This window comes from Pygocentrus nattereri, chromosome 25 (genome assembly GCF_015220715.1).
Source record: "Pygocentrus nattereri isolate fPygNat1 chromosome 25, fPygNat1.pri, whole genome shotgun sequence".
Taxonomy (NCBI): domain Eukaryota; kingdom Metazoa; phylum Chordata; class Actinopteri; order Characiformes; family Serrasalmidae; genus Pygocentrus; species Pygocentrus nattereri.
The window spans coordinates 8,992,108-9,008,831 of NC_051235.1; the positions used below are offsets into that span (position 1 = coordinate 8,992,108).

Here is a 16,724-nt window from a genome sequence, read left to right on the forward strand (position 1 = left end):
CTAAACGTGCCACAAAAATATTCTATAGTAATAATAGTAATGATAATAATAAAAACATGTTTTTTTTCCTGTTTTACCAACTGCACTCTGCTAAATCCAATTAAACTGGCCTAATTCTGCTCACTTTGCAACGAAACATGTAGTCAGTATTCAAGCAAGTACTGTTCATATCCAACAATACGCTCACATAAGCATATTGCAGCCTAATTTATTGTAACAATACAATATCATCATATTGCCTACCACAAACCCGTTTGCGCTCTTGTTGACATCTTACATTTGAGAATAAATATGGATAATAAAGGATCAGATAAAACAAACTGCTTAAATATCAAGCCCCTTCTTCACAGAACCTCAGCTTTTACTAGCAGTATTAAAAGATATAGGGGAGGCATGGTCTCAAGAGAAATTGCAGTCAGAATCTTCATTAGAAAGAGGTTTTTTTTCATGCCATATCTGTGAGATGATTGGAAATGACATTTAAAGTCTGTCATGCTCCAGCAAGTCGTTAACATTTCAGCACACTCTGTAAAGGAGACCTTTTCTCGGCTACTTAAACTATTTACAGCCTTCTGCATGCAAGTCTCCTGGGAACCCTGCAATGTAGTTCTCTGCGCTTTCACTGCTCAGATACAAGAGATTTAATTCATTACCTGACTGTCTCGCCTGTCGTGAGTTGAATAAAGTGTGCTAGAGCAAGGAAGCGCACTGGATTCAGAAGCACTGATCTACAGGACAAAGGACTTGTGCCAATGGTAACGCTTCAGAGGCTCAAAGAGAACCAGACTCCTTGTCAGCCACACAGCAGAGATGGAGCTCCACAGATCCCAGATAAAGTGCAGACAGCCATCTCCTCTTACTTTGAAAAACAAAATCGAGCAAGCTGCTCGATGACGGCACAGATCATGAGGAAAACGCAAGGAGAGACCCCAGCTCCTGGTGCAGAGCAGGGGTCTACATGATATTTTTACACAGTGTATGAGAGATTATGAAAGATCATTCTTCTTTGTGAAAATGCTTTTAGTCATTAATTGATATAGTCTTTAATGGCCTATAATCTATTAGTTTTATCTAACATCACATTAGGAATGACTGCAGTAGTCAGAGGTATCTGCCAGGCGTTTTCAGACACAATCACTAAACACAGCACTTTTATGAGCCTGTGTTGTTAATGATTTTTATGTTGCAAAATAAAACCCTCCCATTCCGGCTGACCTAAGGGCATGTTGCTTTTATTTAGCAAAGGCAAGTGTGCTAAAGCTTCAGCGTTGACACGTTCAAAGACAGTGTGTGTAAAGGGGTGAGTTACTAAAGCAAGGTTTTGGGCTCCAGAATTTAGATGGATTTTTGTAAATAAAATCAATTTTAATATTAATACTGAACATGAATTCATTTTGTGCACCAATTTAGTCATAATCCTGCTAGCTGTCTAGGTCTCCTTTTCACACGATGTTTCTAAGCTTGAAAGTTTCCTCAGGGACATGTAAAGTGCCACTACATCCTTTCAAACTGCCGCTAATGCAGCATCACAGGACAGTTCAACATGCATGGAAGAGAATCCTAACTACCAATTCTGTTATAGCAGACATAAAAATGCATGCACTGGCTAGCACTGCAAACTCTCAAGCTCCCGAAGACGAGGTGAACACTTGGATGGCGAGTCAGTTCTTGAATTCTACAATCACTTTTCAGGTATTTGTGATACTGCATTACCAAGAAAGTCAAGGAGAAAATATCCTGACCAAACATTTAATGAATTAGCTTTTTTTTTTTCAGGGCTGCAAAGTGCAATAGTTTTGCACGAGCGCCTTAACCTCAAACTCCACAGAACCATCGGCAGGTCCAGCCTGACGGGGTTGTAACGAATCACAGAGTTTAAGAGACCAACTTGAGTGTGTTGCCAAAGACAAAGAACAAACATGTTGTTAAGGGTGTGACTGGGAAGACAGGTAGTGCAGCTTTAGCTACTCTAAAAATGCAATAGCTGGCATTAGACAGAAATAAAAATAAAGACATGGAGTTACAATTTTAAAGTTACAGTTTAAATTACAAGAGACAGCTCATGTATAATTGAATACATTTTTTTTTATTTCATGTTATCATAATATATTACTAATATTTTTTTTGGATGCGTATAGCCCAGTCACCGCTGCCTTTTTATTAACTCTTGCACTTACTTGAATGAAAATTAGTCAGAATGCGAATCCCTACTGCATGAAACTTTAACAACTCGAACTTGTCTGTCCTAGAGAGGCTACCTCGTCAAAGGTGAGGTGTATACCAGGAGGTTCAAACTTACGTCCTCTAAAACTTCCAGTTATAAATATATAAAGAAGGTGTTTTTAATTGACTGTCTTAAGTAAAAGATGGCAGAAAATGACATGCATACTTCACAGAAGGAAAGAAGAGAGGAGTGAAAATACAAAGGTCAGGTTAATCTGTATACACATTACCAGTCTGATTTTCTTATCTGACATACCATTTTGACAATTTCATTTTTAGAATTTGCTTTGGGCAGTTTGAATCTTTGCACATTGCATTAACATACAGAGCAGCTAGGCGAATGATGAGCATGGAGCGCGAGGTGGATAATTACATTTTTCTCAGCGCCCTGATACACCAGAAATGACAAACTGCAGTGCACCCCTTTATTAATGAGACACAGATCAGGTGTCATTACTGCTTCATTGCCTTCATGTGCCATTAAAGACTGTGCATCACACCTGCTCTGAGTGTGATTATTATAGTTTTGACTACATCGTTTATAACAGTGACCATATCTTCTCAGTGAAGTCCTCTATAACATCCTATTGTGCAGTGCATTTACATTTACGGCATTTGGCTGATGCTCTCATCCAGAGTGACTTACAGTTTGATCATTTTTACACAAGTAGGCAAAGGTATTGTTAGGAATTTTGCCCAAGGACTCCAGGTGGGGGATTGAACCCTAGTCTACAGCGTAGAAGGCAGAGTTAGGCATGTTAGTGAGACTGTTTGAATGAGATAAGCGACCCAGCAAAGTAGAGGAAACAGCATCTTTAAGCAAATCGTCTTACAAACTGAAAATTGGTCAACCCACGTCAATGAGCGAGGGGGTAACCATAGTTATATGACCACATTTTTAACCGCTCAAAAAATACTTCACACCCAAACGTGTACTCATCTCAGCTGTACTGTGTGTCTTTTACACATTTTATAAAGGTTTATCACTTCACCACTTACTTAGAAACATATACATGAAACATCTGCAAATTCCTTTACTGGTGTAACTAATTTAAATACTTTTAAATCAACTAATATAATAAGGTTTGCATCTAACAAGATTTTGGGGGACAAGGCACAGAAAACATAGAGGAAAGTGTTACAATACACCAGGCTGTGGCAGCTACAGATGCCCTACAGATACAAAGAATAGAACTCTAGAAATAGAGAGAAATCTGCAGGCCTGCTGAGCAGGTAACGCCAGTTTCCTTTAGGCTATTTTTTAAACGTGTCACATGCTCTGAGGTAATGCATCTAAATCACAGTCCTGAGAGTTTCACTTTAACCCCCTCATTTTATCTAAAGCTTGCATAGTTTTATTAGTGTTTGCTCTGAAAAGCAGTAAGCTGGTTTACTCTCTTTCTGAGATGTGGGCTTTGGCGTGCTGGGTTAACGTTACCATATCAGTGGAGTCAACCTTGCTGGATCTAGACTAACATTACTCTTAAAAGCACAGCAACATTCACGAGGGGAACATTCTACACTCCTGACATTTCCCTTGAGGAGCACGGCTCACGATCAAAGCCAGGCCCCAACACAAGAAAAAATGATGACGACTTGTGTGACGCACTTTAACCCACCTGTGATGAATAGCTTGTGCAGATCCATAGATGAATGAAGCTACTGTGTGGAGTAGGTACAGGTAGGGGTGGGCAATAAGATGATAGCTGCATCCCAAAAGCTAGGCTGCAGCTGAGAAGGGTAGGTCCTTAGTAGCACCATCCACTCAAGGTGCCTAACTTGTGCTAGACAATGCAAAGAGGAACAGTCTACTAAAGCCACTTTTTCGTGTCGCAGGAGCTAAGAAAAAATTAATGGAGAAAGTGCCAAAAAATACTGGAGAAATTATGTGAATGAAAGCAATCTGGCAAGCAAAACCTTTTTTTTGGCAATTAAATACTTTTCAACAAGCTAAAGTCTGTTCAACTCATTGACCATTTGCATTTCACAATCTTCTATTTATACACTCACACTGCACACAGATACCTAACTAAAGAAAGTGTGCCCTGTATATTTTACCAGCCTAACCAGTCTAACAAGCCATTTCCACAAACACTGACTGGCTTAACAAATTTTAACCTGTGCAAGCTTTTGAAAAACAGGTGATAAAAAGTAATTTACATTTGAACACAAATACTACAAAAGTGGTTTCATCTGCAGGCAGTTCCTCTTTGTTATTTTGGGCAACATTGTTATGGGTGGATTATGAGTGACAGAAGACTGCGAAGTATACTGGTAGCGCTACATCCTCAAAATTTGTCAGAATGTAAGGCTCATTTCTTGGTTGCTTCCCAAACATCTATCTGACAGCAACAGCTTTCAGTGATATAGTGGTCTAGAAATGCAGTCCATCTAGTTTGCAGCCAAGGTTTTGGAATGCGGCCGGTATTTTTTCACGGGTATCGTCAGCACTTCTTAACAAAGGAACACTGAAAAACTGCATGCACCTTCATTTTTCTTGCATTTTAATATCCTCCCTCGATGTCTACTTCTACTAAACTAAACCACGCAACTGCTGTAGGATAAACAGGTGTATATATGTAAATAAGTTTCCATATGTGGACTCTATGGACAGGGAAGTGAACTGTACATTTTGAAACTTTGAATCTTTTAAATAGACATATTTTTCTCCCAATAACAGGTATCCTGTAAACAACAACAGGTGCAGTAATATATATTACATATCATGAAAACCTCTTCAAGTTTCGTGATGTTATATTCTTTTAATATCACACACCTTCAGATACTGCGGAAGCACAATTGTCAGCTCACCCTTAAAAAGTTCCTTCTTCGGACTCAAAGAGCCTGTGAGTTAATGCGGCTGTCTAAGGGTGAGGTAGCCATGCCTGATGATGTGCTCTGGTCCTGGATCAATAGCAATCTGCAGGTCATAATGAGGCCTCTCGGCCTACAGAGTGCCTCCATTAGCAGCATGAATAACTTATCGATAGCTGTTTGCATTGTAAAAGGTGTAACACTGGCGCCCCTGCAGCTTTCTCCTGTTTAAGATCGAGCCTGCTGCGTCCAAAGTCAATAAAGTCAAATCTTCTTTAACCCTGCTGTTACAGTTACAAATGTGATGGAGTCGTCAAACGCGCCTGCTTGTCAATTTCCCTAAGGAGAATTAGTATTTGTGGGCCACGGCAGACACAGATCAGTAGGCATATTTCAATCAGTAGGCCCGACTGCCATTCTGCCTCAGTAATTTTTCAGCTTGCCTGTTCTCCAATCCTACTGTTTCTGTGCAAGGCATGGCTACCTCAGTAACCAGACTGGCTCTATGCACTTAAACAGAATAAACAAAACTTGCGCATATATATATATATGGGTGTATATATACAGCACCCAAGACACATTTTCAAAATCTATATATTTATGTAGTATGTGTTTATTTAATGAGAAAAGTGTTAATATTGAATAAACAAAATGTCTAGTATATTAATAATTATATATACATATATATATATATATAAATATATATATATAAAACATACAGACATACATACATACACACACACTACATATGCCATCGAGGACATGAACAATGTTTACGACATAAACAATGTTTATGTTTAATTTATGTATTACCTTTGATGACTCAATGAGGTAGTGGTAACGCTTGCTTTAGCCCATTTCTGCCTTTGCAGTAAAGAAGAATTTTAAGTACCAAGCTTGTACAAATCTGACAATGACAATAACATTTCTATAATTTGTTTTTGGCTTTTGGTAGAAACCACATACTGTATGGGACAGAATCCCACTTTTGAACGTCCCTAGTTACAACTTTTCAACTGCAACTGGAGCTTTACATTTAAACAACGGCTTGCTGAAAAGGCTTGAAGCAGGGGCAGACAGCAGTACTTCCTAAGTGTTGAGGAGCTGAGAAAATGTAGCGGAGCTTGGCAGAGACTGTAATGAAAAAAATTCCATTACATTATAATTACAAAAACTGGCTTAATAAGCATTCTTTTCCCATTTGACTGATCAGGTCTGTGATCAACCTGCATTATACTGCACATTTCAACATTTCTATTCTTGTCTATTCTAACCATTTCTATTCTTCTCATACTAGTTCACAGGGCAATAAACTGCATACAGCCCTTAATCACCTTGCCCATATGTGGGATTCTGACTAAAACAAAGGCAGACTGATTAGAGTGCCTGAAGGACTTAAATGAAAAAACATACGGTACAGTCTGTAAGTAATGTTTGGCTTTGTACTCCAATAAACTGGATTTGACTGGGAGAAAAACAGACAATCACTAAAACACGCAACGCCAGCTTTAATTTAAAGCTACACTAAGCCCAGAAGTTTGTAAACATCTTCTAATTAGCGAATTTAGCTACTTTAAGGTGCACTCATTATAGACACAGGCTTTTAATTGCACAAACACAGTTTGTACAATCTCTGTAGGCAAGTACTGACAAATGCTGACATACAGAATGGAACATTTTGGAAAAGCCACACATGAGTCTAAGGCAGGAGTTCCCAATCTCAGGCCTGGTGATTTCTGTGCTTTATCTCTTCTAGCACACCTGATTCATTAACTTATTAACAAGCTCGGGTCTGGGTCATGAGTGTAGAGTGGTCACCATGCTTGTTGACTAGAGGGGTATAAAGCTAGCAGCATGGCTATGCAGAAGTGAAACGGCTTTCTCTAGAGTAATAGAGCTCTACCCAATACTTCTGGGATGAGGTAGAGTGGTGTTTATGACTTACAACTTGACATCCAAGATTAGTACCTGATCTCCCTAATGTTCTTGCATGCAATTAAACATAATTGAATGCAATTAAATCCTCACAGCAATGTTCCTACATCAAGTGTAAAGACATCTCAGAGGAATAGAAGCTGTTACTGCAGCAAAGAGGGGACTTATTCCCTAATAACACCCTTGACTTCAGAAGAATGCCAGGAGGTTCCTGCCACACCTACAAAGTTTTAAAATTTGCTAATCCATCCCAACAAAAAGCTGTTAGCTGACAAATATATGCTGCTGAAGAACTAAAGGTTTGTGGCCAGGAACTTGTCGCTCTGCATTATACATGTGGACCTGTTAAACTTTTGAGTTAATGCTCAAAGTTCTATTAAAAGACATGCACATAAGATGTGCTGCAACTCATCACTTTTAATGTGTGCCTACAAAACCAAGTTTTAATTAAAGATAGTTAGGTATTTTAAGTCTTTATGATATGCCAACTTGCCTTTCTGGATTGTTAGTCACCTAAAAACATGAAACAGATGACAATCAAGCTGTTGTAACTGTAAGGTCATAATGAATGAACTATAGGATGTTTTTGCTTTTTGGAGTAGGTTGTGGAAACCAACACTGGACTGTGGTCTTTCTTACATAAAATGTAAATTGCTCAAATCACGACCTCTAGCCTGCATGCTGAACCAATGTCAAAGCATCATACAAATATTAATAGTCTAGATAACAGAACAGTGACAAAAATATTACGCATGATGATTGTTACATTATCATGAGATCAAATGTGATCGCATGATATTGTTGCAATGTGACCAGTCCTGACCAACAATATGTTTGCATTGATGGGTAAAACAAAGATGACATAGATAACTTGGCTCTAGGGCTCTGAACATGTGAAATGTGACCACGAGAATGACCAACAAAATGTTCCACTTCAACAGTAAGAGCTCCCTGGCATATTCCTAACAAAAAAGTTACAGGCAGCAATATGAGGTAAATTAATGGTCAGCTTCAGATGGCAATTTTTTCTGGCACTTGCACATGCTTGTTTATCAGTGTGAAAGAAAATGCAATCACTTGATTCACTGCAAAGAAAATGGTTCTGTTCCAAATGTTTGACTATCAGTTGACCATCAGTGAGACCTGCTGGAAACTAATCAACACTACTTCAAAGCCAAATGATAAAATATGGATTTTTAAAGCAGCAAAATTATGTGAGCAATAATATGATTTGGCAAGATGTTTCATAAGGATCTACATTATATGGCCAAAAGTATGTGGACACCTGACCATCACACCTTTATAAACTTTGTCATTTCACCTTCATGAAGTGACAAAGGACAAGTTGGTCCCCCTCTGTGGGTTTTTGTAGTCTACTGCTTCATTGCTGGGCCAGTTTGCTGCTCTTAGATGCTTCCATTTTAGAATAATAGCACTTATAGTTGACCAGGGCAGATCAAGCAGGGAAGAAATTTCACAAGCTGTCTTGTGGCAAACGTGGATTGCAAGTTAGGTGAATTGCTATGTAGGTTGCAAGGCTGTATGTTTGATTATATATCTCTGTTAAGAATGGGTGTGATTGAAATACCTGAAGAGTAGTACAGAGAATCAAGGTATACGTTAATAATATTGCCTAATCCTATTAAGAAATGCGCCTCTTATGTGCTACTCTTATAATTTAATAATATCAACTTTGTAGAACATTTCATACAACTGAACAGTAGCTTACACACTTGATTGGCCTACATTCCAACAGTTGTTTAACTGCTAAACAAGCATTCCACTTATACAACTACTTAAAATAAGTCAAGATCTTACCATACGCAGTCATGGTGCCCACGTAAGGTCCATCCATCACGCCCTGATTCTCCTCAGCCAGTGCTTTGATGTAGCGTTTGCTAAGGTCCAGGATCTGCATGCGTAGCTGTGCACTGCTCTCGTGCCTCGTCCTTTGCTGGATGGTAAAGTGCAACAGCATCATGCCCCATATGAAGCCGAAACTCACCAGGAAGAAGCCCAGCTTCTGTGATGATAGCTTCCATAAGTATACGGAAGCCATGGTTGGCGTGAGTGTGTGTGTGTGTGTGTGTGTGTGTGTGTGTGTGTGTGTGTGTGTGTGTGTGCACGCAGGTGTGTGGAGGAAGTTCAGGAGGTGTCTAGTCTCATGGCCGAGCCTGGCTGTGGTCCATGTTAGTTTGGGAGGTTGTTCACTTATCAAAGATGATCTCGTATATGGCCCATGCCTCTTACTCGTCAATCATGCAAGAGATATGCCCAGGCCGGATGTTCCATATTGATGCAGATGCACTAGAGAAACAAAAGAGAGAGGGATTAGATTAGATTAGAATTAAAGGACTGCGAGAGATGAAACACCACTGCTGACCTCAAAACTAACAAAGAATCTTATCTCATCTACCAAAATTCTTAAAAATTCTTAAAGCTGCCTCACAACAGACCCAGTAACAGTGAGAATGCTGATAAACATCACACTCAAATTCATTTTGTTTTTGGTTTGTTGCTTTACTGGAATAAAGCTTCAACAATCATTCAGCATGACTGGTAAATTTCCCATGTTAGGTAAAGATTTCAGACTGATGGCTTTTCTCCAAGTAAATGTAACGCCACATCACTGTGCAGCTTAATACTGTCTGATCACGCCCTTAGGCTGTGTTTATATGTTGGGAGAAAAAAAGCAAAGCAAAACCAGAACATCGTTCTTGCAAGATATGCAGCCAATGCTGTGGCTTTCAACAGGATTAAATAAAAATTGCTCCGTGCAGACTGAGAAAACAAGCACAACAGGTGGAGTTCTACCTCATGCTGCTGCAGAATGTACACCATACCTCAGAGCTCATGCATGATATTGACTAATATCACACATTAAAAGAAAACTGGTTTCCAATTACTAATTACTGTGTAACCCATGCAGCTTAAAGACGATCACAAATAAACGGAAACAATCAGCGACTAATGACGCTACTGTCAACTGGCTAAAGCTCTGTGGTCTCCCTGTGTGGGTTTAACTGAAAGCACTAATGGTAAAACATTGAGTGGTGCACTGTGGTGCTTAGATCATTTGAACAGTGCTGGAAGGCACCTAATGCTGACAAAAGCTTGTGGAATTTCAGATATACATCACATTTATGTGTACTTAAGGAAAGCCACAAACTGTGAGCGTGGACTTGATACATGCCGGTTGTTTGAAAAGTAAAAGCAGTTGCCAGGGCCTCACTCAACTCGGCCTCACTTCTATTTCCACGGAAAGCCAACAAGGCTTCCTGGTAACTGACTCAAGAGGGAGAGCTTTCATGCACAGCAGCTTCCACAGAGCTACCCCATGTACAAGCACAGAGGCAGTAAGCAAAGTTGGCAGGGTGAACAACAGACAGGTTGGCATTCACAAAGGAGTTTTTCAAATCTTCTTTCTACAGAAGATTCTTTAAACCTTCTTTTGGCAAACAATAAAATATGCAAGCACTACTTGGCACAGTGAGCAATGTATATGTACGATCCTGTGCTCATCAAACACCATTCGACAGCGCTTCACAGCTGACCTCTATTTCACTGCCCATTCAAATTTCAAACTCAAACAGTGCTCTCATAAAAGTGACCACAACCGAGCAAGCCCATGACAACAGTTGGAATGTCCTAATTGATTACTTTCGACTTTCCTAATCCCAATTCCGGAACAGTATCTACCAAAACCAAGCCCAATATTTCTGTTTTTTCATAGCCACACAGTGCACATGTCAAGTAACGTAACTTCAATAACTTGGGTAAGACATACACAGCTGCTAAAAAAAAAAGCTAAAGAAAAAAATAATTTTTAGTACGTACAGAATGAGACTACCGATATGTTGTTTCTTAATCCACTTTTTTCCTAAATCACCATCTCATGCAGTGTTGAGTTCAATACTTTTGGCTTTCAGGTTCCTCTACTATAAGCAAAGTAATCTCTTTTCTCAGCTTTGAATGTGCTTTAACACAAAGCAGTTAACTTCAAGCCAACCTATAATCAAAACGGACCTTCTTCACTTCAGTTCATGTTTCTGGTCACATTTAAAAGACAATGTAATTTTGCCTGCTTCTAAAATGACTTCTGATTTCTGGTTACACCACTGCACACGAACAGGCCGGAAAAAATGATATTAACCACAAATGTTTCACCGCTGACACCTTTCATCAACTAAAAAACCCTCAGCGAGCACACCAACCCTCTCTGATAAAATGTTTCACGTGGAAATACATCACAGTTTAAAAAAATAAATACATTTTTCCCCATCGACTTCACACTGGCATTTAGACAGTGTAGCAGCACTTGCTGTACAACACTGTGCATATTCAGAAACTAATCAAATGAACTACTGCCCCACCTGTTTTTCCCGCTTTGTGCTATAATACTTTATACTAACAACGTCTTCTATCTGGTGTCGACCAGAGTAGGATGGGTTCCCCTACTGAGTCTTGGTTCCTCTCAAGGTTTCTTCCTCTTGCCCTTAGGGAGTTTTTCCTTGCTACTGTCACCACTGGCTTGCTCATGGGAGCTTAGACCTGGATTTTCTCTTTTCTTTTTCTTTCTGTAACACTGATTGCTCTGTAAAGCACCTGTTGTAAAAAGCGCTATATATATATATATATATATATTTTGCTTTGCTTTGCTTGCAGTTGGGCTGATTTCATTATCCACTTTAAAATAGTTACACGATCTATACCTTTAAACTGCTTGTTAAAGTTGCAGTACAGACCTTTTCCGATAAAACAAACAGGAAGCACTACTGAGCTCTGCTGCAGTTCTCCCTGTCAAACTGAAATAGCACTAATAAAGACAGAGGTGTTCATTCAGATGTGGCATGCGCCCAAACACCCAGTGGCAACGAACCTTGGCGAGGACGGCAGGGAGAGAGAGGCAATGTGGAGGGGGCGGAGCACAAAACCCGAGCTCCCCTGACGGACGTGAGCCACAAGAGTGACAGCGGGAGGAGGAGGACAAGGATGCTGGTCCAGGCCATGAGAGGCACCAAAGCAACGAGCGAGTCGCGAGCTCCACCGTCCGGGCCCACCCCCTGTTGCGCAGCGAGGCCGCTTCACTGCACCTCGCGTTTGACCAGGGCAGCCGAGCTGCCAGCTGGTGGCGGTAAAGAGGGGGCGGAGTGGTGAGCTCTTGTTCCCTCTTGGCTTCAAAAATCACCTTTTAAAAAGAGCAGAGAGGGAACAGAGCAGGAGAGAGGGACGAGCAGCAGAGGACTGAAGACCTGAGAAGCTTAGTGAAGAGCAGGACTGAAAAGTCTAGCTAGCTTCAGCCACTGAAAAGTGGCCAGCGTAGTTTAGATTTTAGTTCATTTACTTTGTTCACTTGGTGTGAGAATAAAACATGGCTGCTGCAAACCTGAACCCTGCCTCCAGCGTCCTCCTTGAGCCCAGGGTAGCACATGCGGTGCTACATCAGATTTCACAAGAGTTTTTTCGACCCAGACACGTCCCTGCTTATTAACATCACAAGCAGTGTCAAAAAGAAGTTCTGGCTCGATGTTTAGGCCTCAAATGCAAAGTCAACATTGTACTAATGCAAATCACAATAATAGAGAATGCACATCCTTCACTGAATGCTCTTTCAATGCGCTTGCAATCATCACATCCTTCTGCTCAGGGAAGGAATATGACGCACAATGGACGTTACACAGTGTTCTTTCAATCTTGCACACAATTGCAAGCCTCCATATTCAAAAAACCTACATAGTACAGTCCTTTAACTACTGAAAACGAGCTAGTTTACACCACAGCAGGAGGGCCAGCCCACAGCAAACCAAGCTAAATACCTCAGTGTCAAAGCAGCAGTAAAGAAATACAGGAAGTAGCTATTCGTTCGGGGTGTACAGCCATGGCTAACTGCCCAAGCCTGGACACATGAGGACATCAAAAACAGAAGCGCCCAAAAAACAAAAAGGCCTCCCTCTGGGCAAGTGCTCGCTGTGCTGGTGCAGGTTCACTGTTGGCTGTCCACTCAATAGGATATGGATCCAATGCTGGTACTGAAAAGCACTGGAGAGATAATGCTGGATTAAAAAATGGCAACGAGCAGCTGAAAAAAGCTTTCAGGATGATTTGAAAACTAGCAATCCGGATGGAAACTAGCTTCCAGACTGATTTAAAACCTTCTTCTATTACGTTCTCACTTTGTAGATGTTAAGACAGCGATGATATGACCCTTTGTGTCATTCTGGACAATGCTTCACAGCGAGATAAAGGGAAAACGATACTGCCAAGTGCCATCTCCACACAGGAATCGAGTGCACTGTCCTCAGCAGGGGGTCCAGAGCTTTAAATAGCTCCACTGTGCTCTGTCCCCACTTTATTTACCAGCCAGCGAAGGACAGTTGTTAGCAGGGTGCTGACTGATGACCACACAGACCTATACGCACGCAAATGATTGATGCCAGTAGCAGACCAGATGGTACCATACTGAAGACCAGAAGATGAGGATAAAGAAATGTTCTGCATGCACACAAATGTTTACACTTGCGGTCACTACAAAACACTTCTGAAGTACCCAAAACTGCTTCCCAATAGGAATAAACAGAACAAGCCAGCAGAAAGTCAGCAGTTTTTTTTATCATGATTTTTAATATTGAATGTGGAATCAGCACAATCACCCCCCCCCCCCCCCTTTGAAAAACAACTGTGAACTGCTTAAAACAAATAAGACTGCAAATTATTGTCGATGCGTTTAACCCTGTCATTTACTAAGCCAATGTGCCCTATCCTTATTGTCTGTTTGGGTGAGGCAGAGAAAAGCTTTGACACTATAAAAGCATGAGAGTTAGGAATGCTGCAGTCAGAGATGGCATCGGCGAAAGAAATGTTTGAAGACTTGTTATTCAAGTTGGGCGGCATGTTTGAGACCTTGTAAAACCATACGCTTTCTTATATAAGAAACATTGAAAAAAGACATTCACATTTTCCCGAAGGCAGATACAAAGACAAGTAACATATGTGCGCTGGCAAGGCAAATGAACGTTTTACTACATCATATTTAAAGCAACAGAAGCTTGAACGTCTTCCAGTTTCAGAAACAGTAAAAGGCTATAAATAATTCATTTATATATTTTGTTGCTTTCATATCAACAACTGTCCTTTATGCTGTGTGAACATGTTATGATGAACGTATGAATACAACAGAAATGAAAAATGTTTCATTAATCAAAGCGAGGAGCTTCTCTCTTCAATACAATTTGAGTTTTGGGAATACAAGGTTGTTATTGTTGTTATTATAACACTGACATTTTGTTAATAATCTTCTGCAGAAGCACAAACCCAGTTCACAAAACTGACAGTTGCTGACATCTGGACAAATTTGCTGTGGAACTGTGGTGAACCAGCATGACTGGTTGTGCGTGTCACACATGCGGAAGGAAGACATAAAATTATAAAATTTGCCAGGACTTCCTCCACCTTGGTACAGTTGCAGTTGTACACATCAAATAAGCTCAAATATATTGTACTGATTCTATATATATATATATATATATATATATATATATATATATATATATATATATAGACTAAAAGAAACGACCCAAAATCTGGTTCCAATGACTTACATTAAAAGTAAAGTGTGTTTTCTCCTTGTTCTGACAACAGTGACACATATGTACATATACAGTGGTGGACGAAGTACACAAATTATGTACTTCAGTTAAAGTAGAGATACCCAAAGTGAAATATTACTCCAGTAAAAGTAGAAGTCCCTACTCTAGACCTCAACTTGACTAAAAGTACAAAAGTATTTGGCTTCAAATGTAAGTATCGAAAGTAAAAGTACTAAAAGATTAATTATGGCTCTGATGTCCTGTTATCATTTTATTTTATACTTTCGTTTTAGGTGAAAGTCCTCCAGCATCTCTCTTGGTAAACCAGTCTTTTAATAGAACGTCATTAATTAGTGATGCTGACGTCTATTAAAATGATCATAAGCACAAAACACTGAAGGCAAACAGTTTTTATCAGGGAGAACCGAGTGGCTCTGAAATCACTTTACAAACAAGCAAAGTTTCAGTTTAAGATTACTTTGTAACTTAGTTACAAGTTGAATAAAAACTGGCTTTAAACTCAGGATCACAAATAAGTTTTCCTTTACTGTATTGATCTGTAGGTCTCTGCTCATAAACAAAAACTAACTGAAACTAATTTACTATAAAATTAAAGTGTTTGTATGAATTCAGAAAAAAGAAACAGGCCAGTCACGACTGCATATGTGGACATATTTCTATATTGTGGTCTATTTACACAAAGTTAGATTAGTTCCATTATTTAGGGACGTATGTCCTCCCAGATTTTAACACTGCTGCACTGACGTTGAACCATGTGCTTGCACTGGGTTGGTATGACCAACAGGTCAAAAAAAGCTCTAAACAAAGTGACTGCTGTGCCCTGATTGGGGTTCTTGCTTTACACTGCTTTTGTTTTGACATGTTGACATGTTATACACACAAAAACCAAAATGGAAATACTTCAGTAAAGTACAGATACCTGAAAAAATTACTTAAAGTACAGTAACGAATTACATTTACTTAGTTACTGTCTACCAGTGTGTGTGTGTGTGTGTCATATACACACACACACACACACACATTAGAAATGAGATAAAATTGCTAAATATCTACATTTTAATAACATGAATTCACATGAAACACTTTTACTCATTTACTGCTCTTAAATGTCAAAGTTTTCACAAAGATTTTGACACTGAGCAGTGTTTTCTTATTTGGGATTTGCTCAACTCATGTTCTTGCTTAAGAACATGAATCATGAATCAAAAGCACGTACATGTAGACTTTTTCTTAGGACCTTGCCCAAGTACAAATTATGAAAAAACCTAAGAAGATTTTGGTGAATGAGGCTCATTGTTTACAGATTTATCTTCAACCCTTCCTGTAACGCTTATCAGAGCCCCTTAGTGGGCCAAACCGGCACTTTAAATTTGTAAAATCATTTGTCTAATTAAATTTTAAAAAACACAATATCCAAAGTAAGATCCAGCATAACAAGCCATACTTGGCTCGTGTTTTTTACAACATAAAAACTGCAGCCAAAATAAAATAATACCTTGGTCGTCTGTCGATTGCACGTTTGGAGTAAAAATCTAATTCCGATTCTTGGCCAATTCTGATCATGCATCCCTATTAATAGGTTTAAAATAACGTCCTACTACAACAAACAAGTGTTCGAAGGGCTGCCGTATGGCATGCTGTCCAAAAGGGTGTAACAAATGTTCTATTGCAATGCAAGAATAAACATTTTGGACAACAGATATTCAGCTATTTATGTCACTGAATGTAGCTGCATTATTCAAGCACCAAAGTTTATATACAAACAATATCAAACAGCAAAACACACTAGCATGTTCATCAGTTCATAACATGGATACAATCACCTTTCTTCCTTTGAATTTTGTTCAAAAATATCAAGAGAATACTGAGTCGAGACCCCAGCATCAAAGATCGTATCAAATCGTAGGCCAAGTGCATTGATTACACTCATGCTGTGGTTTATAGGTACATATGTGCCTCTTTCTTATACTGTGTATCAGTGCAACAGAGCGACACTGTGACAGAGCGTAGATCGGACTTGTTGGTAAATTCAGTCAATTTGCCAAGACAATTACGACACACTTTCTTGCCAGTGTGTATTTCACTGACACTTTGCGGGGCAGTATTTACTGAGCTATTGATTATGATATATAAACAGAAGCAACT

General features: G+C 39.5%; 1 protein-coding gene across 1 annotated transcript in view; it reads right to left on the reverse strand.

The window, feature by feature from the left end:
- The window catches only part of mgat5 (alpha-1,6-mannosylglycoprotein 6-beta-N-acetylglucosaminyltransferase), a 155,065-nt gene that overhangs the window by 121,914 nt on the left and 16,427 nt on the right, over nucleotides 1–16,724 (reverse strand). The window contains exon 2 of the mRNA XM_017694627.2: nucleotides 8,791–9,279. Coding sequence (XP_017550116.1) covers nucleotides 8,791–9,031 — 241 coding nt within the window. The 5' untranslated portion in view covers nucleotides 9,032–9,279. The remainder of the gene's footprint in view (nucleotides 1–8,790; nucleotides 9,280–16,724) is intronic.